The sequence below is a fragment of the Paramacrobiotus metropolitanus genome, unplaced genomic scaffold (genome assembly GCF_019649055.1).
Source record: "Paramacrobiotus metropolitanus isolate TYO unplaced genomic scaffold, Prichtersi_v1.0 Parri_scaffold0000024, whole genome shotgun sequence".
Lineage (NCBI taxonomy): Eukaryota > Metazoa > Tardigrada > Eutardigrada > Parachela > Macrobiotidae > Paramacrobiotus > Paramacrobiotus metropolitanus.
The window spans coordinates 864,049-886,970 of NW_026570244.1; the positions used below are offsets into that span (position 1 = coordinate 864,049).

A 22,922-nucleotide genomic window follows, 5' to 3' on the forward strand; every position below is an offset into this window, starting at 1 on the left:
AAATAAGCATCTTATAACCGCAAAAAACTGCAGTTACCTACGTGCGAGGATCCACTTTCCCACGCCAGAACTACCCTGGGAAACAACCCACTATGATACACATTATTTTATTTGTTGGAGAGCATTATATTCCTTTTTATAACTGCCCTTCCAAGTGACCATTTTGGCATACTAATCAGCTGAGAATTAGTTGCTTTTATTACATTTTGTACACTGCATTTTTATCGCAGTGTGTTGGAAACCATTCGATTTCCAATAGAGCCAAAAAATTACTAGTTTCCAATGCGAGCACGATTGCCAATGATTCTGATTCGAAACAGTAATGAAGGACAACAAGTTTTGGAGGTCCATTACGCGTAAAAGTAAAATAGAAAAAGTATAAGGAAAAGTATGCCGATTTCGAGGTATGTATGTACATGTAGTTGTGCAGCACCACACATCTGTTAACAGCAGGTTAGCAAGAGATGGTCAAAACAAGGAAGGGGTTCACTGACCGCCGGAAATCAAAGCAGTGCGTACATGTACATACACCTGACAGTAAGTCTTGTATCGTACAGTACCTGACTGTGTGCATATAATGTACGAGTGTACACACCGCGCTACGTTGATGCACTTCCGCTCCGCACAGAAAGCCAGAAACCGCTTTTATTACGCGCCTAATACGGTTAATAGAATATACCCGCATAATACCGGTAATTGAAGTTTAGCTTGCAAACAGGGAAAGCGGTCAGGCAGCTTATGATATATCCACATGCATACCGCTTACATTTAACGTAAGTGAAATTCAACTAGTCACTGACTCATGGCCACGGAGCGCGGGTTGCCAGTGTGGTCTCCATGGTGGAGTGGCTAGGTGCAGGTGGTTCTGTTGTACATACTGCGTAATCGGTCGATATAGTACTGTACTCTACATCCGACTGCGGGTAACGGCACATACGGCCTGGCAGCGCGGACTTTCATGAAGACATCTTATCTTCACTTCCCAGTCCGGATCCCGAGTTACTCGTCCCTAGCGGGGACGGCTGGCATCCTAACCTAGATATTTGCCGCAACGTTACACGGCTGGCGACACGTCACCTGGGAGCGCCGTCCATGCGACGCATACTCTGTCAATTCAGTCACTAGAGCCTACACATAACGAGCGCTAAATATTTACGAACCGCGAAGGCAAGCGGACGTTAGATTTCCTTTTTTGTTCGATTGGGATACTCTCCCGGGAAGTCCGGGAAGGAGAACTGTCCGCATGCTGCTGAAAGAGTCAGCTGTGGGAGAAATTTATTTGGCTCGAGTCGTTGGCATGGAGTGAGGAGGCTACAGCAGAATGCACCTGTCTAGCGGAGGAATCCATCAGCTGCATTTGCTGCCGGTCCTGGCAGTTGGTGTGCTGCTCGCATCCTTCACCGCCGGTAAAACTCAATCAGCGGGCTAGCGAAATCACAGCCACTGGGCCTGACGCACAGCGGCATTTGTAAAGGTTTATGTAATGTTTGCAGGATGTCCGATATGGTCGAGATACATGAACAGCTACGGGTAAGTGCCGGTGTATATGTTTATATGACAATATAGCGAGTGTCGGAGGTGTGTGCGAAGACTAACAATGGTGTCTTGTAAACAGAATGCCGCCCTACGGCGGCTACGGATACTACGGCGGCATGGGCATGGCCCCGGGGATGTACGGCGCGGGAATGGGGATGGGGATGCCGGGGTACGGGTACGGAATGGGCGGCATGACGGCCGGCAGTCCGCAGTACCCTTACGTCGACCCCCAGGTCTACTGGCTCCTGGCCGAGGCCACCCCCGCCCTTCGGACCTCCTCTCCCGGTCTGTTGCCGCTATTCCTGGCGCTTCTCTCCCTCACGCTGGCGGCGCAGATGTCAACCTACACCGTTCTCTGACGCGGCTGCCGGCGCGAACCGGAAATGATCGGGGACGGTGCCACAGTCTTTCCTCTGCTTGTTGGGCATGTACAGGAGCGGTATCTGTGGGTACTCATTTTCTTCCTGTGCACTTTACTTATTAGCCTTTATTTTATTGCTATTCACTGCTGTGGGTCCAGTCGTTTTTTTGGCTACCAAAGAGTTTTTGCGCCGACTGTGTTTTTCGTATTATCCACAAACTAACACGCGGCGCATGTTTCCTGTACAGTATTGATAAAACAATACAAAGAGGTTCTGTCTGCACCTGCTGTCATGCTTTACTGGCTTTCCTCGCAAAATAATCAGAGATTACGTTATGGGTTGTACGTGTACAGTGCGCTTTGAAGTTGTGGTTACACACTCTGACATAGTTGCAATTTCAGCGGTAGTGACGCATATTAAAAACGACCAAAGTAGTAAACAAATCGTGTACGCTATAAATACATTAATTTTTATGCTTGTATCTTTTATAATTTATGTAGTACATATACGCACTCTACCGTAAATGTAATTACTGTATTGTAGACATGTAGCGCGGGCGACCGAACATTTTAGGCCAAAGGGCACAGCACCAAAGCGGTAGTCGGCAAGGGCAACTTAACCAAAGTGGCTTGCACGCAGACTCCGCTCAATCATCAATCTACTCCTTTTCCCGGGATAGCTTGATTTGTTTTATTTTTTTTCATTTGGTAAGTGTATATTTTTGGATAAGTGATCAGTGTCACGTTGTCGTAGCAGTTCACTCTAACCGGTGTCCTGTCCTGTCGGGGTAATCTGGTTCCCACGATCTGCAATACAAAGAACACACAGTCACCGTTCTGCTGCCAATCGGGCCATCTCTTCACCCATCTGTCTCCTTGCGCAAAGATGCGCTATCGCTGAAAAAAGTGTCGAAGGTGGCTAGCCCAAGCTATAGCCGCGGCAAGACGAGCCATACACCCAACACGTTTAGCAAAAATAATTCATGTTTCGCCACTCCGCCGGAAACCTGTACTAACACAATTATTACAACGCTAGAAAAACTGAACAACGCAGCAGGTTTCTGCCGTACTTGAGACTGCGGCCAAGGTGATAATTTACAGTATAACGCCTCAACCAGCGCGAGTACAGCATTTGTACACTAGCTCAAATTCAGCGTTCACGCGCACACAAATTACTTTTACCAAAGCCGCTATACCCTGTACGTTTCGTTTCCATATTACTGATCAACCATTCACTAATTCACTTTTACACTTGTAAACTCTGTTTTCTTCCCCTGCTTCATCGGTTGTTATGCAAATAAGCCGCACGTAGACACACCCAGCAGGAACTCGGATAAAAGTGGACGTTGAGCAAAGCTGAGCGACACGGGAATTCGAAGGTAAGTCAGCACGTATACATGCAGCGGAGCTTCCTGAATACAGCGTCCTGTTTATGTTTATGTTAGGTAGCCCTTCTTTCTCATTTTCCTCTGTACGCGTAGAGCAAATTTTTTTAAGTTCACATGCATAGTGTTTGGTTCCTGGCCGCAGCTAAACCAGGAGATTTTGTTCACGCAAATTTTTTACATGACATTCAGTCAGCTATCAGCCTATCCCTTTTCCTAGGCCGCTCTGAATAATTCTCGGTATTAATTATTGCTGATTGTCGTTTTGAGTAAGTGTGCGTTCTTGCGCGTAAGTGGGGCCGTGGGCGTGGTCAGCTGGAAGAGATTGCCGCCGGCAGCAGGCTCCCGGGGCACGCGTAATCCGCACTCATATCGCGTTTATGCAGTTCTGCTGGTAGCTGATGCGCTGATGCAAAGTCAGCAGATTGATTTCCCCAGCGTCGAGATTACGTTCGCCACTTCGTATCCAGAAATTTAGCGCCATCCCGCTGTGCCAACTGCGCTTTTGCTGATTGTACAATTAGCCGGCATCGTTAGCATCCGAGTAAATGTAGCAGTAAGCCAGTGGCTACTACTTCCGGTCGATGTCTAATTAGCGTCCTTGTGCTTTCAGCATACGTGTCTGTGATCACACTACTGGGTAGGTGATCTAAACATGTTGTTGTGAAAAGCTGCAGTTGCGTAATAGGCAAATATTTGTTGAGGTGAGCTGCTGAATGGAGACGCGGCCGATGAAGACGTGTTGTACAGCACTTGTTCCCCGCGTAACTGATGCGTCGTCATTTTGTTCAAGTGCCGCCCACTGCGAAGTGGAATCGTTACGGTGGTCAAAATGTTTACCGTTATTTTTTTGCGGTTTGTGATTTGTTTTTCGCGGGGGCCAGAACGTGCATCATGCCGCAAATCGACAATGCAAGTTAACAACAATTATTAGCGGACCCAGGACAGCACCGAGTACTGTCCAATCAACCAAGTCCATTCCACACCGACGAGCACAGTATTGCAGTACTTTGTGTCAAACACTCCTGCAAAACTAATGCACAGTCGAATATGTGTATCATGTTACGATTAGCTATTTGGCAAATTTTTTTCTCGATCATTATAACTGAAATTAATTATATATATACGGAGACGCAGGACATTAATCATAACTCATAAGCATCTTAATTAACATGTAGCGATAAGCTATAAATACGACCAGAAGAGTTACACTTATGGTAGTATTGCTTTTTTTTCAATTCAGCGCTAAGGCAACTATATATATGGGAGTAATTAAAAGATACATTTCACCTGCTGTCTATGTATGTTGTAAACCTTCTCAATTGTTTGCAGGGTAGCATTACGATTGTGAATTTGTGGAGTTAGAAGTGGCCAAGTGGATGTGCACTGCATAACGGGTAGTAGCTTTGAGTGGAGGACAAAAGACGATTCACTGTTGTCAGGAAACCGGTTCCCGTGGAGAGGCTTTCTTCTCTCGACCCTTTCCTGGCTTGCCAAGCCGGTGTTAACTGGACCGATTGAATAAACCGGAGAGCAGAATGCACCTAATAATAATTGCTTCTTGGCTGCTATGCGCCGTCATTGGTACAAAATAGCATTTCCATAATAAAACATAATTGTATATACCCTATACGTAGTTAGCTCTGCAGTAAAGGTGCATCTGACAGCGGTGTACATGTCGATATTTCTTTATAGGGAGCGTGTGGAGTCAGGGCCTGCCGACGTCGAGCGGGACGGGCATGAACTACGGCGACTGGATGAACCTGGCCTCGCAGTACGCCATGTACAAGGGCGACACCACCGCCTTCCAGATGAACCCCTACCTCAACCTATACAACCCCTACAACGTCCAGAACGGCCTCGCCGGCATCAACGGTACGACGGCTACTCTACCCTGGCGCTTCTTATATTACTCAATCAGCACATGTTCCATACGCATTATGCTCAGTATCTCTTATAAATATTAAAGCCAGTTAGCCTAATAGTATGCCGGTTATAATTATTTGTAGGCTACCCGTTCATCGCCGCCGGCAGTCGCTCCAACCGCGGTCCCATGTAAGCTATTCATGAGAAATGACTTTGATTCACATTCTACATCAGAGAATTTATTTCTGTTTTTCTTCTCGCCCCATGTATGATGTTTGTAACTCTGTACAGGTACAACCAGCTGAGCCAGTACGGCCTGACCTTTCCGCAGTTGTACGGCATCTTCGGCACCAACGGCTATCCCTTCTACTCCGCGCAGAATCCCGTCGTCTGAACGGGCCGACTGCCAATGCAAATTATGCAGTCACAATCCCTGCAGGGAAGATTTTCACTTGAAACAAAATGGTCGTCGCGTCAACGCTTACCGTTGACTGCACTGTATTCTTGGCTGTGATGGGTTGTACCGGTTGTTGCGCCTTTTTTCCTAGCCTTGCCGCTGGGGTTCCTGTCGGATATCGTTGCTGTATGAAACATGCACTGGAAAGGCACCGGTCGTGTCCATATCTACTCGCTAGCTTGTTACATATTCGCTTGATTATTTGTAGTCATTTAGGTATGTCCGACATTAAAAAACATTTGCCAAAAAGTGCAAAAAACTCGAACTCGCATAACGTGAAATAAACTAATTAATATTATTTATACGTCTCTCCTCTGTTTGGTGGAAACGGGGGTCTGGAATCCTTCTGAAACTATTACGCTTAATTAACTGATTGTGAGTGAACCAGATTTATGTATCTGCAGGTAAACTACGCGTATCCCAGTCTGGGAAAGCTCAGTCGAGGGAATAAATGCCCGGCAGAACACTCAGATCATGGCAAGTTCAGAAAACATATACTAGTATATGCCGGCAAATTTAAGGCAGAGCGTCGCACTCTATCGCGCGTCAAGGACAAGTGCACCGTTCCGCAATTTGTAAAGATTACTCACTGTAACGGGCTTCTTTTATTCTGCATTACATCGAATCTGCAGTTTAAATTGGCAAAACGTAAAATTTGTGTTACCATAAGGAATGTCACATAGGTCAATAAAGTTTATTGTTTAAGTACACTGTTAAAATTGTGTTCGATTGGCACAATCAGTCATTAAGTAAATGGCAGGACTACTTGCAGTCGCAGCTAATTCGCAAATTGTCACGAGCCGGTACGTAGATTTTTGTCATAGTTTGCGCTGCACCCCGATTTATCGGCGTAAACAAACGAATAGAATCTGATGGTAAACCATCGATAACACTGCTAAACACATCACGCGCTAAATTTTCTGCTGTATAAGCCGAATGGCCCTAAAATATTTGTCCACAAAAACAATGGCCGTTAACATGGATGCCCAATTAACGCGCTGCTAATGTACGTACAGGTACTATATACACTTATGCCACATCGCTGCTACCACTGCACAGGTGTATAATTAAGTAACAATTCTATGAGTAAAACTGCGAGCTAGTGATGCCGGTGTGTAGCAATATTGCATACACCGATTGGTGCCTACTCGTCCAGGCTCCACATTACAGAACAATGAGGGCGCACTCCAAAGGTCACTACCGTTTTCAAGGTGATGCAACCAGGTTACCACACATTGCAACGCTGCACTGACTGTGATTTCAAAAACAGTACATGATTCGAGTAGCGCCTGGCTGGACCAGCGTATTGTAGGGAATGGAAAATACATTACGATGAATGCATATGCAGCGACGCCGACAGTGTCACAGTAGCCGGCGTGCAGCTGTTTTTCCGTTCTGTTCTGTTCTGCGGCTTGTTTGTGTACACGCTGCGATAGTCAGTAAAGATAACCAGTGGCAGTGGCTCGTGACGGCGCCGCGTTTGCACAAGCAGCCGCGGCGTTAACGTTGGCGATGATACAGTAGAGGGTTATTATGATTGCTGTTCCACATCCGGCCTGTGTTGACTTGACTGGCTGTGCACGTGTTTGTAACCGATGCAGCGACAACCAGTGCAATGGAATCACCTGTGAATATCCAAAGAAGGAGACGCAGCGGAAACGCCGTAGATGGCTGCTGTAGAGCCAAACCTGTTCGGGAAGAATTCCTGCCCAGCGATGAGCACCACGAACGCGACATGCAGACGGCTGGCCACTGGCGTCCATCCTACTTTCGGAGCGCCACTACTAGCTGGCAGTGTTTTTCCGCCTTGCTCCTCTTCCTGCTAGCTAGTGCCGGCTGTCCCGTTGCCTTTGGTAAGTGCACCAGATTATTCAACCGGTAGTACGCCGTTCGCACACCTGCATGCATTTTGTCGGGATATTTAGCCGGTGCTTGTTGTCCGCAGGTCAGGGAGCGGGCCCGATGGGATCCATGTCCGACTACTACGACTACGCATTCGGGTACGATGCTCGTGTGTTCTGTCAGTACAGAATGCTAAGAAACCGGCGTTTTTCATTAGGAATCCGTTTCTGGGCTACTGGAAGAACCCCGGCAACAAGAACCCTTATGGCTCACAGCAGGTGCCCTACGGCGGCTACGGCAACTACGCCAGCGTCTCCAGCCCGTACGGCGGCCTGGGCGGCGCCGGGTACGGCTACGGGCTGGGCGCGGCGGGACTGGGCGTAGGCGCCACCTACACCGGCGGAATAGGTGGCTTCGACCGGGCGCCTATCGCGTCGCCCTCCTACGCCTACGACCGTTTCCCATCCAGCAGTCTGGGCGTCAACGACCTCAACTACCCCGTCGGCTACGGCGGCGGGGCCGGCCTGGGACTCCCGTACGGCGCCTACGGTGCCGACCCCGGCGGTTTGTACGGCTACGGCCGCGCGGGCTTCTACGGCAGCGTGGCCGGAATACCGGCTGCCGGTGCCGGACTAGGCTATGCCGGCTACGGTGCTCCGGTGGTGGACTCACGGACCCCGGCGGATCGGGCGCTGCAGAACCTGCTGGTCTCCACCTACGCTTACAAGCCCTGGTATCCCTAATGCGCATCCGGGTCCGCTGCCCAGACGCATGACACCTACGTAATGTCCCCTTTTGGGACCACTGCCTCTCTTAACCAACTCCAAAGGCCTACCTGCTCCCATCATCCGTATCAGCAGCAAAGGTCGTGTGTGCTGCCGTAATTATCATGGTTAACTAGTCGAAAGGTGACGACGGCATTTCTAAAGAGGCGCATACACTCGTGATATGCATATCGCTTTCGCTCCAACTGAATTCCTCTGCAAACAACCTTGACAGTTCTACTTACCTTGCGTAGTTACAAGTGTCTGCTACAAGTGTGCGGTGTGTTAGTCTGTACAAGCGCCGAAGTAGCGAAAATCCCGTTTTTATTTTATTCACGTAACATCATTAATGTTACATGTCCCGGGTGTTTATTTTATTCATTAATCAGTTGACTGAATCATTGTGCATAAAGAAAGAAACTTGATAATAAGCGGAGAATGCCGAAACGCAACGCCTGGAAGCTGCAGCATCAAAGTCTCCATGCAAATTGTACTCATATCTAGAGAGATAATAATATTATGCTTTTATACGAAGAAATATGAATTAATACGATGTACTGCTCCAGTACAGTGTGTAATTGATACGAATTCAAATACGGTGAATTGTATAGAGCAGTTATTGCATGTATCTGGTCGACTGAAACAATAATAACATTCAAGCTTAATAAAGCCAGCATATATTTATATATTAAGTACGTTGTGCCGGTAGCCCGCACAGCCGGTACATGTACAATACCCATGCAGTGTATGCACCAAGCCTGGCTGTCGATTATCGATTAGATGAGAGAGACAGTGCCGGTGCTGTATCTATCTATCCCGTTTCGCCGTCGCACCTGCACTAGCGCATCTAGCTATGACTTCCTGCAGCGGCCTACATCCGGTCACCTCAGTCAACAGCATTATGCGACTGCAGCCAGCCAGTCGTAGTGTTGCCGGCTGGTGTCAATAACCCCGCCACGTGCGCGCAGCATCGGGTTCATATATAGCCCGGATGGTATGCCGGCTGCACTGCACTGCATCCACCATCCCGCGACTCCCAAGCCATACAAGCCAGCTTTCAACCTAGCTCTGCCAATGTCTTCCCTTGTCTCTTAACCATAAACTCCATGTACATGTCATGACTGGCGTTTTTGCCCGCAGTGCAGAATTCTTCCATGCTTATGGGCACGCCAAGACCCGTCGCAAAGCGATAGTATCCGATCCGGCAGCCGGTAGGTACCGTACTTGGGCAAAGGAACGCTTCAAATATTGTGCCATTTGGACGTCACAGTGTACAGGTAGCTAGCCGGTTCTGTGCAGATGTGTTGGCGGTCGTTGACCAGCTTGTGTATGGTGAAGGGCATGAGCAGGAGCATCACCGGCCTGCTCAACTGGCCGTGGTCAGCCGGCATGGCTGCTGGCTCGCTTTATATATAATACTCGCAGAGTAGCAGTAGCTGCACACTTCGTAATACTCGTAATGTTATTATAATATTATTGTATAAATGACTGCATGTACGCACGCCGCATATCGTTTATTGGTTATTGCAAAGTAGGCAGGTAACCCATTAAAAGCTAGGATCGTCATCAAGCGTGGGAATTTAAACCTGGCTAACATAAGAAATTTTAGACGGCAGTAGCCCTACATCATTGACAAGTGAAAATAGTGAAAGTTAACCAGCAATTTTAACATATTTCAACGCATTGCGAAAAACAGACAGAGAAGGGCTGTTAAGGATATCATTTCCGGCTTGGTTTAATTGGCTCATGATACTGTTCAGCCTCGAGGCCAACGTGGACTTTCCCGTCCTTGTCCTTCCCTGTCCTTCGATGAAGGTCCGGTTTCCGCTTCGGAGGCCGTACGGTTTGTCATCCTGCTTCACGACGATCATTTCACTGAGGTAGCGGGGCACCTGGAACTTGTCCGGGTGCAGAATTTCGTAAAGCCACGTTACTTGCTGGTTTTTCCATCGCTCAAACAGTGGCACAATCTCGAATTGCTTCATCAGGTCGGTGGCGGATACTTCGGCATAGTTGGCGATTGCTCGAATAGCTTTTCTTTGCGCGACAGCCAGCGGCTCCAGCGTGGACACAGGCGCACCGCTCCACACAGTGGAGCAATGGTCCAGGTGGGACTGGACGAATGCGTGATAAAGTCCAACGCGTTGGGGCAGCGGCAGTCCGCTCTTTACACTGTTTATGAGGGCAATTCCATGATAAGCACTTTTTTGGACCTTTTTAATTTGATCGGTCCATTTCAAATGCTCATCAATTATCACCCCCAAGTGCTTAACTGATTTTTCCGGTTCAAGCTTATGCCCATTCAGATCTACTGACACAACACTTTTATCACGGCTGTAAGCCGAAGTGACCATTGGCAATTTTGAGCAATGGTAGTATATCTATATGAATGTAGTATATCTATATATTGGTATAGTTCTATGCGCTTATATGACCTGCATATATATAGACCGGAAACAAGATTGCCAAAAACGTTAAGTGTCTTTTAAATATTTCTTTATGTAGCGTGCCAGTAGTGGACAGTACCAGTATCGCTATGCCACTCCAGTATACGTACTCGTAGATGTCTCTTCTTACGGAAGCCACGAAGCTTCCCGATCCCCTACAATTTCACACTGACAAAGACTGCAATGATTTGCACAACTTGATGACAAATTTTCGTTTAGTTATTGCTTCAGATACTTATGTACTGTAATCAATGAAGAATTCGGGAGAACTTCTCCCTTAGCGCTTGTGCGTAATGCACACGTGAGCGGACAGCGTCCGATGACGTCAATGCGGGCGTTCGCAGAGAACGACCTGCTTCCCAGGAGTTACAACGTGCGTGTGAACGACGCCAGGCTAACGGTGTTAATGGCAAATGACCAGCAGTGTTCTCTACAACCTCAGCCGCCTCGAAATTCCTTAATAAACAGTGCAAACTACGCCGCGCAGTAATTGCGTTTCGTAAATATACGAGCCGGCGGCCGAGTTTGAATACCTGTTTTGCACCTGGCAGGCGAAGGCAAGGCCGACACCGCTACGCCGCAGCGTAGCGCTAGAAACCTTGAGCTAGAATGTGTAACAGATCTGGTATGGTGCAGGAAGTAGCGCAGTCGGAAATATTTTTACCAACTCGTGCAATGAGACGAAAAAACCGGTTACAAGTGAACAACATGCTGCTCCACCGTACCATACCGCCCTGCCCGAGCTGTATACTACGTGTGTGAAATCATGGAAAACGCAGCAAGCTGTGGTCAAGCTAATGGTGGACGGTGTGTAAACCTGTATAAATGTACAGTACAGTATAATTTAATACGGGTGCAAATGCCATGCCGAGAAAACACAGCCGTACTTTGGGACTGCTTTATGCGGCTAGTTGTTTCGATGTACTGTACTTGTACGCCAGCACAACTGCACTAGACAATAATACTGTATCATTTTATCATCCAAGTGAAACTGTGCGCAGTCTACTCCAAACCTGTCCCAGGTATGGTCTGCGTACACCGGTACAATCAGTGTTTGTGAGCGAAAAGAAAAGCCAGATATCGGATTATGACAGAGTACATTGGTATGGGCTTAAGCTTGAACTCTTCAGTGTCCAGCGTAATAATTATAAACAACTCGGAGTGGTCACTGACACCGGCCGCTGTGGCTGCACGTAAATACCGCACCGTCCATCTCCCGGGGAAACCAGTTTTTCATTCTGCACTGGGACTTACACTTGCTGTAGAAGTACTCATACTTCTGTACCGGCGCTTAATACTATATTATCCGCAAATAATATTACATACTTTAACTTACTTTACATTGCCTAAAGTGCATATTATTAGCGTCGGCATGGCGCACCTGTGCACATTATTTTGAGCAGCGTATGTACCGTACCTGTATGTGTTAATATGATTACGGTAAGCTCAGCGTCAACGCTGCGGGGCACTGCATTGGCTGGCATCGAGCCATGCTCATGTTGTTACATATTTTCAAAGCTAGAGTGGGACTGTTATTCACGCTCATGATCACCCAGTCACAGCATTCAAAGCAGTCGCTAGTTATATATTTTAGTATAATTCATCCAATTCGCTGTGCTAGTATTCGTGCTCTGTTTGTTTGCCGGCAACCGCTTATAACCGTTATTAGACTTAACGTTATTGCCCATTAAAGACCGACCTGTAGGAGAGTACTTACCATACACTATATTCTACACTGCAGCGGCCGCAACTGATGTCAAATAACAATTACTTAGCCCCGCTCATGCGTATCGATCTGTATCTACCTGTCGGAAGTACGAGTACCTATAGATCTCACTGACGACCATCATCGTTGTACTAAAACCGGCTCGTACTGTACCTGCTACTCTAGGTGAGTAATGCATTTTGATATTCTATACAGTAGCTGCATTAATGTACGTGTGACAGCCATTACGATACGGTGGCGGTGCAGGCATCACGCTGCAGAATGCATGCATGATGCAGCCTTGATGGCGCAGTGCAGTCCAACGCTAATATTCAAGTTCTTGCCATTCAAGTTCGCCGTTACAGGTTTTCTTAATGGTTACTAGTTTTCTCGTTGAGGAATATTGTGGTCGCTGTTCCCGGACGCAGCTGACTCGTTCCCCTTAGTTATTACTGCTTAGCGCCAGCTGAAGGTCAAACAGCGCGCGGTGTTTGTTAATGGTCTGGTTTGGAATTGGAATCCCTTAGCTAATAAGCCGCCTGCGGTAGGTACAATACAGATAATCATACTACGGTTGCAACAAGGGACGTAATATGCCACCTAATCCTAATCGTTGGCAGCGGAAGTCCCTGCCACTAATAATTATTGTGCGTTAACGTAATTAATATTAGCGAACAAAAGGGACAGCAAAGTGCAGTCAATGCATATACCGGCGACTACGGACGTTATATGAGACTGTGGAGTCACTTGACTTAATTCCGCTTGAGAAGGTACTGCCGGAGACTGTAGCCGCTCCGCCCGGAAGCGGATAAGATTGCTCATTAAGGAGCAGTCAGGCAATTAACAGCGGGCTTAGCTGCAGTTGCGTTATGCGTTTGTTGGCGTTGGATCCGCTGCTTTTACATTTACCTGTGATTAGTAATCCCTACAGTCTATTAACGTACATGTGCAGATACAGATACTGCCGACTGCATAGCATGTCGATCGATGTGTGCGCATTGTTATGGTTGGCCTTATAAAGTGGGCGAGAATGAACGGCAAATATTGCCATAGGCTAGTGAGGCTATGCACTATGCCCGGCATATACATGTATGCAGCAGGACTGCCTCCATTCAATGCTGTTCTGCTAAGTAATTCAACCAGCAGTAATGCAGTGCGCCCGGGAATTTCAACGGGAGATAGACAACTGATCCAGTCCGCGGGTTCAGGTTAATGTGTTTGCGGTGTGATTGCAGGTGCACAATATAACGTAATCCACACCACGGCTTCCTCGCTGACCACGGCGTAAAAGAAGATAAACTCCCCTGGCAGCGCATTATTCTTCTCTGGATCGAATCGGACATTAATCGTGCTTAATGTGGATATGTACGATTAAGCGCACCTCCGTCGTTTATACGTCATACCGTTTGATTATACGATTATAACGGCCTCCTGCCGATCGGATACTGATTTCACTCCTATCTGACCGGAAGTTCACGTGCACCTCTTCATCGTCTGATCATTGTGGCATACAATAAGTTGGTGTAATCGGCTGCGATTGGGATTCCTGTTGCCTGCTGTTGTTGGGAACTTCTACTGATAACCACGGATAGCGGTTACTGATAACGTTGCCTTCCCTTGGGAAAATTCCTCCAGTTGGGATTATAGTCTACTGCATTTCGGCACCCAGCGATTTTCATCGTTATAGCTCACACTTTTATCGTATTTTTATCGTTCGTGGCGGAGAAGGAAAAATGCAGGGAATTGTTGAGTCGAGTGTGCTGCTTAGCGCCGTCATCTGGCTGTCACTGGCGTGGACGGCACTAGGTCAGTGAATGCACGTCCTCCACGGATAGTACAATGTCGTAGTTCTTACGTTCATAGTCATCTGCCTAGCGTATATTTTGCACACTAATGCGGTATAGTAGTGAGGCTTTTTTCCTATGGCTGTTTGAGATATGTCCGGTCGGGAGTCCGGGTTCTGTCCTCCGGACCGCCTCCAGAGACGGCCGCCCGGAAACGGGACGACCATCGATCTGTCCAGCGAAATGGACTGTATTATGCATCTTAATCAGTTAAGAGCAGCGTTCTGATAATACGTTAGTCGGGGACTTGATTATGTGTATACCTGTTGCAGTCCTTAATTTTTCTTCAAAGCCGGCAAATTAGTGATCGCCGACAATGCAGCTGACCAGTGAAAAAGGGGCCAGTGTCCAGCTTAGGTGCTAATCTTAGGAAGATATCATCCTGTCCAGCAGTGTGAACACAGTACGAGTACAGTTGCACTGATTAAGAGGGGCCGAACCCGCCTGATCCCGCCTGATCCGGTTGTACTGCTAATTGTTAGTGCAGTCCGGCCTAGGCCTGTGCCGCTATAAGCTGATCCGGCGCGTGTCAGCGCAGCAAAACAAACAGCACTGCTTACACAGCGCTGGCTTTGTTCCCAGGCACGAAAACCATGCTACACATTATTTTATTAATTGACTGCTAAGCAAACACTGTTACGGCTGACCTTCAGCTCTACATCTCTTCCGCCAGTCGGCGCAGCGCGCACTCTATACACTTCTGTGCAATAAAGTACTGCAATTCGCGGGTCTCCTACGTAAATGATTATTGTAGTATCTGTCTGTAGCTGCATTAATATTTCGTGCGGTTTTGAAATGATACACTATTCTACCTGTATTACCTATCCCGTTTCAAAATTAATCTGTAGTTCAAAATGCCGGCAACTACCCCATTTCGTTCAGAGCAGAAAATCTTGAGGGAAAAAATGGTTTACCAAAAAATTCTAATCGTTGTCACCGGCTTCTAATGCATCGAAGAACGATTTGTTGTGAAACAAAAAGAAAAAAATAAATATGCTTACTGTAGCGATCTGCACGCTTATTACGCCGGATAGTGTTGGGGAAATATTTTGGAGTAATCAGCAAAAGTAAATCGTAAATGCGGCCAAATATAAGTGGCTGCTTGGTGGCGTTATGAGTGTTTTCTAAGTGTCTCAGATTTATGCAAACATCGTCGGGGTGTTGGTTGTGTCACGAGGATCCCGCGGTGCTGCGTACATGCGCTGAATTTACCAAGCTAAATTACCGTGCACAAAAATCACGGGAAACGTTACGCTAAGAGAACTGTCTGTCCATTTAGTGTCCTGTTAATTAAATAGTGCTGATTGTAAATTTGTGATTTGCAGGTCAGTACAACCAATACGGATACGGGAACCAGTACGGGTACGGCGGCGGCTTCTACGGGCAGCCGGGCAGCTACGGCCAGGGCGGCTACGGCGCCGGCGCGGGCGGCGGCTACAGCCCCATGGGCGGCAGTTACGGCGCGGGCGGCGGGGCGGGCGGGTACGGGCAGCAGCCGTACGGCTCGCAGTACGGCATGTACGGACAGGCCTCCGCCGGCAACATGTACGGCCCGCAGTCCAGCTACGGCTACGGCTACGGGCGTGGCTACTGGGGCGCCGCCAGCGGCACGCACCAGCACGGATATCTGGCCACGGTTTTGGCACTGCTCACACTGGCCCTCCCCTGCCTAGGCCTCGTCAGATAGATTTGATTGGGCTGAGCCCGTCGTGTGGAGTAACCTTTCTTCTGCCATCCCTCCCACTGTCTACCACTTCCGTTCCGTAACGCGTGCTGCTGTACATCTAGCCTGTCTGTCTGGATGAGCCTGGTTTTATTCGCGCCTAATGGTGAAATGTCCACTACCGGTGCAGATTAATTAGACTGGATTAATTAGTTTATTAATTTGGCGAATCTACGTTTCTGTTGGCATTTGTATTCTTGTTGACACTGTTTACTAGATGATACATATCTCTTGTTACGCGCTGCATCCCGTGTACAGTACATTATCCGCGACTCTGTTTGCTTGCTTCTTACTGTTAGCTTCAGCCAATTAATTTGTCGGGTTTGCGTGTTTGTTGGACAGCTGCATAACTGCAATAAAAGGTCAAGAGCCACCTTTTTCTCAGATTAGTTCTGGCCTCTAACTCAGTTTAGAAAGGTGGACACGTGCTCCTCAAAAATATCGATTAATAATAATCCGTTACTAACAAACAAGTATAAACAATTTTGGCGAAGCTGATCGCTGCGCCGTTATTTGCCCGCTAACTTAATGCCACAGGATCTGCGTAATTTATCTACCGGTAGGGATTAGTGCGCAAATTAAATGAAAGCCGTTAGGGTAATTTCCGGGAGGCGCAGCTGATTCATCTCGTGACCGGTATTGAGCGCTGCTGCCCCGGAATCAACCTCGATCGTCTTGTGTGTAATGGCGCGGGAGTCAACCTCGCCCTGGATAAGCATACCTGTATACGTAACAGATACGTAGCACTACGCCAGAGTTGTCGGACTTCACCCGCTCCCGGCGCCCAAATCACCACACCGATCGTCGGATCGCATTATTGTGTAATGCGCTTATTGCTTCTGAGCTTTTGTCCCTGTGTCGCCTTCCCTGGCGTCTGTACACATACTGGCACGGTGGCACCCACTGAGCCCACGGGAATAAAACATACAGTTAAATCCACATGTCCAGCTTTCATAGGACAGATAACGCCTATGCCGCTTTGTACCTGCAACTGTTAGTAGAACCTAATTAAGTAAGTAATCGAATGACAGAAGTACTGTAATCCGGCCGTCGGAAGAAATGAGCAAGTTGCCATGGATGCTGCAGAGAACACACACATTACTGCTTATTAGATGTTCGGTGCGAGTATCCGCTTCAGCTTGGCAAGTCGTAGGTACCATTGCAAAGTAATTTAAAGTTCGCAACTAAATTTAAAGTTATGCACGTGAGGCAGATAAAAGCAGATATGTACTGGTATTTATTGAATAGATACGTGACCTTTTAAGGAAAGATAACCGTACCATAATTTAGCGTGTGTGTAGTCTGTACTGGAAGTGTTACTGTAGTTGTATTAATTTTGCACATCCCACGAACACGCCACAGCGCGTTAAGAGAGGAGGAAAGGTATAAGTAACACAGTAGTAAAATAATACACAATTATAATAATTATAAAAGTTTCACGATTAATAATTATAAAAGTTATTAATAAATATAATTATTAAGTTATTAATAATTATAATTATTAAGTTATTAATAATTATAAAAGTTTCACTACTATCAGCGTACACCTGGACGGTATTAGCATTGAGAGCAATTACTTAATGTTGAAGTACATACATAGTATTCGCTGGTTTTGATATTAAAGCATCATTAAGTGCTTATGTAGCTCATTTGATAGAAGAAATATAACAGAAATTAAATTGAATACATTATACAACGCGCACTGGACCGTGCCGAACTGTTCGTTTCTCATTAGCAGTACAATTATTGTACTGCTGGGAAAGGTCATACGCTGGCCATGCAGTGCCGTGGCCCTCTGCAACTGCATTCACTGGGCGGGACGGGGACCGATGCCTGGCTGCTGGGACGCGCTGGCTGGTTGGCAGCACCGTGCGGACGGACATGGGGAGCCTGGTGATCTCAGCCGGGAAGCAAAGTGGAACGCATCGAAAGGGAAAGCTCTGACGCATCGCTAACCACTGTCGCCACTGCAGACTTAACCTGCCGATTGATATCGATCCGCCGTGAGTAATGCTCTTAATTGTCCTGCGATCCGCTGCCGCATCCTAATCGTTGCACTCGTCCCATTCCTGATTCATCGCTTGGTAAAGTGAAAAAGAGGGATCGATAGCGAAGTATCGATGCTGCTCACAACCAGTGCATGTTCTCTCAGCCGCAGTCACCTGCAGGCTGCAGATTTACACAAACTCCTACTGTTGAATGTCGATGCACCCGCACGATGCGTGCCAGCGCAGCGTCTGCTGACACACTGCACTTCCAGCACTGAAATGTGAAAATTTAACCCCTTCTTCCCGCTGCAGTCGACAGCGCGCTCGTGCTGCAACGAATATAATTTTTGCAAAATGCTGTGTAGCAGCCTTGGCATTAATTCTATCTAGCTACTATCAGCTTATACCGTAATACAAATCACGATGCGCTTATCCCATAACCAGAATCTCGACCGGCGTTTCCCGTTCCCTTGCAGGCCGCCTGTCCGACGCCCAGCCGGCATGGACCCGTTGCGCCGACTGGAGGAGATCTCGCGTAAACTGAAGGAGTTGCAGCGTCTGACCCGCGAAAGCCCGCAGCTGCGCCTCAACGCCGACGCATTTGCGGAGCATCCGGCGCCGCGGAGGGAGCCAGACCAGCCACCGGCGCTGCGGGCGACCGGCCAGCAGCGTTGGACCCACGTGCACACCGTGGAGCAGAGCCGCCGCGCAGTCACCCTCTCCCGACCGCGCGGACACCGGCACCCTGGCCCCGCCGTCGCTGCAATACGCCAGCGTCCGTCTCCCCGTGGGCGGACGCTGTCGGCTCGCCGTCCAACCCTTAACCGTCCCCCGGCCACCCTCACCAGTCGCTCCAGCCGCTGCAGCCCTCTTCCGGTCTGCACCTGCCGTCCCGACTGCCCACGCTCCCTATCCCCGGGAGGTCCCGACGACAGCCTGGCCAGTAGCCAAATGGCTACCCGCCTCGGGGATCCGTATCCGCGGATAGGCGCGCCGCCTGCCGTCTTCACGGCACACCGGCGTCAGCAGCAGTCCATGAAGATGGCCAAGTGCCTCATGCGGGACACTTGCGCAACCACTGTGAGTGAGTGCCCGACAACGTGTATCCACGTCGAGCCAGTAAAACAGCCTTTTTCTTTCTAGATGAACGCTTCTTTTTGGAGGGGAAGGAAACAGCCCGCTGCAGCTGCCGCGTGGTGGAGATCAGTTCGTCGGAAACCGCCGTTGCCAGTGACGAGTGCCTCACCGCTCCACTTCCACCCGTGCCCACCGCCGCCATGCACAGGCCGGACGCGGGCGACCTGGACCCGCACACCGCCCAGATGCAGTGCGGCGCCGCAGTGCCGCTACGAGCCCCGCAGACACTGACGGTCAACGCGGCCTGCTCGCCTACCCACCTTTCCCTGGCGTCGGCCCACAATCAGACGCAGCCGGCGGCACACGCCTCCTGTGGGGCCCACGCCGCGCCCAGCCAGTGCTCGGCCCAGGTGTCCACGTCGGCGCTGTGTCACCGCGCCGACACCGGCGTCCAGTGCAGCCAGCACCCACTTCCAGGTGCTGCCGGACTGCCCGTCTCCGTCTGCACCTCCACGCCTCGCTTTGCCGTGCCGGCGACGAAGAGCGCCGCGGTCTGCACCAGCGCCACGCACACCGGAGGCGCCGAGCTGAACGCATGCCGATCGCAAGCCTGTCAAACGGCGCAACACACCGTGTCCCGCTCGCAGAGCGCCGATCGGCTACATAACACCACGGATGCAGCCGCCGGGCGCTCCGCTTGCCAATTGGCACACTCCAAATCAGCGCAGGCGCTCACCGCCACCCTGTCGGCCTTTACGCAGCCCCATAAATTCCACTCAGAGCAGACCCTCGACCGGATGCACGTGGGCACCAGTGCGGCGCCTCTTCCGTGCCCTCCGCCAAAAGACACGCGCTCTTGCGGAACAACGCACTCTTCGCTGACCACCGCTAAATCGGCGTGCACCGGCACCGACCCAACGCACGTTCCCACAAACGTCAACGCCGGAACCAGTGCAGCGCCTCTTCCCTGCAACCAGCCGAAGGACGCTCGCTCCTGCGGGACGTCGCACAGCCAGTTGGTCGCAGTTAAATCGGGGTGCACTAGCACGGAGCCGGAACTGTCGGTAAACGTTCCGTCCAGCGCGAACGTCGCCCGTACTGGAACCGTTGGACCGTTCAGCCACTCGACATGCTCCGTGGCCAAACAGTCCAAATCGGTCCAGTGGCAGTCGGCGTCGGAGGCAAGCAGTCAGGTGGCCGGTGCTGCTTCCTGCCAGTGCATGCAGCGAAGGTAAGTCAATTAACGGAAAGAAAAGCCCAAGATCAACAGCCTGGTTGCTTGTTTTAGGAGTGAGGTGAAGCGGCTGTTGGTGGAAGTGGCCAGTCAGCAGGCACAGGAGCGCCAACAAGCTAGCGCCGTCACTCTAGCCGACGCCCGCAGTGCCCATATCTGCCCGACCCGTTCCAACTTCTCTACCCACAGCCGAAATCAGCAGGCACCGCCCAATCGCCCACTTCCGGTGGCGTCCTGCTCAGCAGTTACAGTGGGCGGGGCGGTCAGCGGGGATCCGCTGCATTCAACGTCAACCGGCTCCTATCTGCGGCCCGACGTGGGCGCTTCCGCGTCCCTCGCCAACCCGACCGGTGTCCATCCGTCACATACTGCTGACCATCACAGACAGGTCTACGACGATCACTCGCAGCTGCTCTCTCCCAATTACCACCCGCACATGGACTTGTCCCAATCACACCACTCCACCCACTTCCGGTCGTTGCATTCCCAGCCTACTTTGTATGGCGCGGCATCGGCGTCGGCTTCGATCAACTACCCAATTACAGGAGCATCAGGTATGTTCTTCGTTTACTTCGATATAAAACTACGACTTCCGGTTTGTTGAACGCATCCACAGGTGCGTCGGTGTTGGCCGAACAACCATCCGTCTGGCCGGCACCCAACGCCTCGCAGTTCACACTGCACTCCTCCAACGATTCGGCCATCAGCTATTTTCCCTCCTCCACAACGTTCTTTTCCAACACATCCTTAAATGTACCGGCAAATACTACGTACGCCGGCGATCTCCGCAACCGGCTGCCGGGTAAGAAAGTCAGTCAGCTGGCAGTCGAACAACCATTCTCATTCTTTCTTTCAGATGAAAACGCCGAAGGGGAGACCTGCCCACTGGAGAACGCCAATCCGCCCCCAGCGGATGTCGATCCCGGCGATGTTTGTGAATTGCCAGTTGCGGATGACGTTTGCCCGCTGCCAGCAGTGCACCCGCTCGCCGCTGTAGTCAACGAGCTGGCCGACGCCGGAACCAATACATCCTGCACCGACCTCAAACAGGCCTCGGCGAAGCCCGACACCAGTGACACCGACGATACACCCAGTCACAAATGTCGTCCGGCTCAACAACAATTCCGAAAACGCAAAGATCGGCACCGGTCCAGGAGGAGACCCACCGGCCGATACCCGTCCAGTCCGCGAAAGACCCGACGGAAAAGCCGTCGTTACCGGGATCAATCATGCCGACCGACAGCATCCCAGCGTGCGGTAGGAAAGGTCACTGTGTATCGGAGCGACAGCCCGAGCAGCAGTCCATCGCGCACTGTTATCAGCAGCACCAGCACCACGCCCACCACCTTCAGTCCGGGCCGGGTCCGATCGGAGGGCGAGTTTGTCTACGGACGCGCCTACCGAGACCGCGACCGCCCCGCCGACTACGGCACCGGGACCTCCGCCACCGGCGACGGCGGTGACGTGGACTGGGGACACCTGGTCGACGCGCTGGTCGATTCGTCCGACAACGTCCGCGCGGCCGAGGATGACCTTTGCGGTTCGCTGTCTGACTCCACACGTAAGTTAAGTGAAACTCCAGACTCTGGAGTCCAGAGTTTTTCGGAGCATATGGGAGTCCAGTGTTATGTTTAGTCACCTATGGCACGAAACGTCGCCGACGTATGCATCGAATAACGCAGTACCTCCCTCTCGGCGACGGGACTGGGAGGAGCACGTGGAGGCCGACCAGCGTGGAAACCCCGAAGCGCCGGTTCCCTCGAAAACAGCACTACTCACTGGCCAGCGGCGGCTTTGTGGACCAACAGAGCGACAGCGAAGTGGAGGTGGACTTGCGCATGGCTGCATGTCGGCCAGGTGCCGGCTCAGCCCGGACGGCGGTGTTCCGGCCAACAGCGGAAGCGTGTGCGCTGCAGGTTAGACATTTTTGCGTCTTTTAAGTTGCGATGCAGCGAAATGACTGTACTACATGCATGTAGATAAGCCCGCTTTACGGGCGTCCGAAGATACAGCCCACTGCAACATTAACCGGTGACCGGAAGTTGGAGGGAAGCGGGCGAAACGGTCTATGCGGATTGAGACAGCGCCAACAGCCAGGGCACGGCTGCAGTGTGTGCCAGGCGGAAGCAGCTGCCAACACAGCCGCACTTCTGGAGTCGGGAGACTCATCGGGCAGCGAGGACCTCGAGGCCGGTCAGCTGATGATTCCCCGCACGCACCTCTAACGGCACGCGTTGTTTGCCTTAATTGCGCCTCTGCCTTGCACAGCGCTGTTAACGTTTTGCAAATAGCAGCTAAAGTCAAGGTTTATTATGCCCAATGTGGCTCTTGCTGCAAAGGTCACCCCCTTAAAGCTTGTCTTTGTGCACGCGTTGTATTCCTGGCAGCGGGGCTTGTTGACCTTTTTCACTGCTAACGGCTGTACACTAGCAAGCTGTACCGCACAATGTAGCGGATTTGTGGTGACACGTGCGAGCACATGGCTGACTACATCGCCACCCGACACAACAGCAGGCCGTCTCGCTCCGGTCGGGAAGGAATTACTTCCTTGTTATTGTTGCGCGCTGCGCTTAACAATCAGCAATGTCGCTTGCGATGACTGTATTCTGTAGCACGCTGCGCTATGTATTTGTCCAGCAGCTATTTCCGGTTTCAATACATCGTCGTATACTGTTCTATCACAATACTATCAG

General features: G+C 50.2%; 5 protein-coding genes across 9 annotated transcripts; all 5 read left to right on the plus strand.

Annotated features, from left to right (window-relative positions):
• The first annotated feature begins 702 nt into the window (after positions 1–702).
• Positions 703–2,250, plus strand: LOC129587354 (uncharacterized). Its single transcript, XM_055481064.1, has 3 exons — positions 703–1,406; positions 1,494–1,530; positions 1,616–2,250. Exons 1-3 carry the CDS (start codon positions 1,322–1,324, stop codon positions 1,893–1,895), a joined length of 402 nt encoding a protein of 133 aa, XP_055337039.1. The 5' UTR covers positions 703–1,321; the 3' UTR covers positions 1,896–2,250.
• Positions 2,251–2,881: 631 nt separating this feature from the next.
• LOC129587292 (uncharacterized) lies at positions 2,882–5,864 on the plus strand. The gene is made up of 5 exons (XM_055480963.1): positions 2,882–3,276; positions 4,615–4,866; positions 4,978–5,157; positions 5,292–5,337; positions 5,440–5,864. Exons 2-5 carry the CDS (start codon positions 4,821–4,823, stop codon positions 5,540–5,542), a joined length of 375 nt encoding a protein of 124 aa, XP_055336938.1. The 5' UTR covers positions 2,882–3,276; positions 4,615–4,820; the 3' UTR covers positions 5,543–5,864.
• Positions 5,865–6,915: 1,051 nt separating this feature from the next.
• On the plus strand, positions 6,916–8,670 carry LOC129587328 (uncharacterized). The gene is made up of 3 exons (XM_055481026.1): positions 6,916–7,458; positions 7,551–7,605; positions 7,665–8,670. The coding sequence occupies exons 1-3, from the start codon at positions 7,221–7,223 to the stop codon at positions 8,188–8,190; spliced, it is 819 nt and encodes a 272-aa protein (XP_055337001.1). The 5' UTR covers positions 6,916–7,220; the 3' UTR covers positions 8,191–8,670.
• A 3,531-nt stretch (positions 8,671–12,201) lies between these two features.
• On the plus strand, positions 12,202–16,304 carry LOC129587303 (neuropeptide-like protein 33). Of its 2 annotated transcripts, none has more exons than XM_055480980.1 (3): positions 12,202–12,549; positions 13,599–14,169; positions 15,533–16,304. In XM_055480980.1, the coding sequence occupies exons 2-3, from the start codon at positions 14,097–14,099 to the stop codon at positions 15,892–15,894; spliced, it is 435 nt and encodes a 144-aa protein (XP_055336955.1). In that variant the 5' UTR covers positions 12,202–12,549; positions 13,599–14,096; the 3' UTR covers positions 15,895–16,304. The 2 variants fall into 2 exon arrangements, with proteins under 2 accessions (XP_055336955.1, XP_055336954.1); XM_055480979.1 differs by lacking the exon at positions 12,202–12,549 and adding an exon at positions 12,615–12,907.
• An 820-nt stretch (positions 16,305–17,124) lies between these two features.
• LOC129587304 (mucin-5AC-like) lies at positions 17,125–22,905 on the plus strand. Of its 4 annotated transcripts, none has more exons than XM_055480983.1 (9): positions 17,125–17,313; positions 17,666–17,933; positions 18,395–19,002; positions 19,062–20,226; positions 20,284–20,783; positions 20,846–21,031; positions 21,086–21,790; positions 21,865–22,145; positions 22,209–22,905. In XM_055480983.1, the coding sequence occupies exons 3-9, from the start codon at positions 18,420–18,422 to the stop codon at positions 22,452–22,454; spliced, it is 3,666 nt and encodes a 1,221-aa protein (XP_055336958.1). In that variant the 5' UTR covers positions 17,125–17,313; positions 17,666–17,933; positions 18,395–18,419; the 3' UTR covers positions 22,455–22,905. The 4 variants fall into 4 exon arrangements, with proteins under 4 accessions (XP_055336958.1, XP_055336959.1, XP_055336960.1 ...); XM_055480984.1 differs by having other exon boundaries at positions 17,669–17,933; XM_055480985.1 differs by lacking the exons at positions 17,125–17,313; positions 17,666–17,933 and adding an exon at positions 17,956–18,014.
• The last annotated feature ends 17 nt before the right edge of the window (positions 22,906–22,922 follow it).

What these genes read in the sequence shown, in the direction of transcription:
- LOC129587354 (XM_055481064.1), top strand. Translation starts at nt 1,322, where the DNA reads ATGCACCTGTCTAGCGGAGGAATCCATCAGCTGCATTTGCTGCCGGTC. An exon ending in GCTCGCATCCTTCACCGCCG is followed by an intron (nt 1,407 to 1,493) that starts GTAAAACTCAAT and finishes TAATGTTTGCAG; the next exon opens with GATGTCCGATATGGTCGAGA. An exon ending in AGATACATGAACAGCTACGG is followed by an intron (nt 1,531 to 1,615) that starts GTAAGTGCCGGT and finishes TCTTGTAAACAG; the next exon opens with AATGCCGCCCTACGGCGGCT.
- LOC129587292 (XM_055480963.1), top strand. Translation starts at nt 4,821, where the DNA reads ATGCACCTAATAATAATTGCTTCTTGGCTGCTATGCGCCGTCATTG. An exon ending in GCTGCTATGCGCCGTCATTG is followed by an intron (nt 4,867 to 4,977) that starts GTACAAAATAGC and finishes ATTTCTTTATAG; the next exon opens with GGAGCGTGTGGAGTCAGGGC. An exon ending in CGCTCCAACCGCGGTCCCAT is followed by an intron (nt 5,338 to 5,439) that starts GTAAGCTATTCA and finishes AACTCTGTACAG; the next exon opens with GTACAACCAGCTGAGCCAGT.
- LOC129587328 (XM_055481026.1), top strand. Translation starts at nt 7,221, where the DNA reads ATGGAATCACCTGTGAATATCCAAAGAAGGAGACGCAGCGGAAACGCC. An exon ending in CGGCTGTCCCGTTGCCTTTG is followed by an intron (nt 7,459 to 7,550) that starts GTAAGTGCACCA and finishes TGTTGTCCGCAG; the next exon opens with GTCAGGGAGCGGGCCCGATG. An exon ending in TACTACGACTACGCATTCGG is followed by an intron (nt 7,606 to 7,664) that starts GTACGATGCTCG and finishes GTTTTTCATTAG; the next exon opens with GAATCCGTTTCTGGGCTACT.
- LOC129587304 (XM_055480982.1), top strand. Translation starts at nt 18,342, where the DNA reads ATGCGCTTATCCCATAACCAGAATCTCGACCGGCGTTTCCCGTTCCCT. An exon ending in CCCAATTACAGGAGCATCAG is followed by an intron (nt 20,784 to 20,845) that starts GTATGTTCTTCG and finishes ACGCATCCACAG; the next exon opens with GTGCGTCGGTGTTGGCCGAA. An exon ending in CGGAAGCGTGTGCGCTGCAG is followed by an intron (nt 22,146 to 22,208) that starts GTTAGACATTTT and finishes ACATGCATGTAG; the next exon opens with ATAAGCCCGCTTTACGGGCG.
- LOC129587303 (XM_055480980.1), top strand. Translation starts at nt 14,097, where the DNA reads ATGCAGGGAATTGTTGAGTCGAGTGTGCTGCTTAGCGCCGTCATCTGG. An exon ending in ACTGGCGTGGACGGCACTAG is followed by an intron (nt 14,170 to 15,532) that starts GTCAGTGAATGC and finishes TGTGATTTGCAG; the next exon opens with GTCAGTACAACCAATACGGA.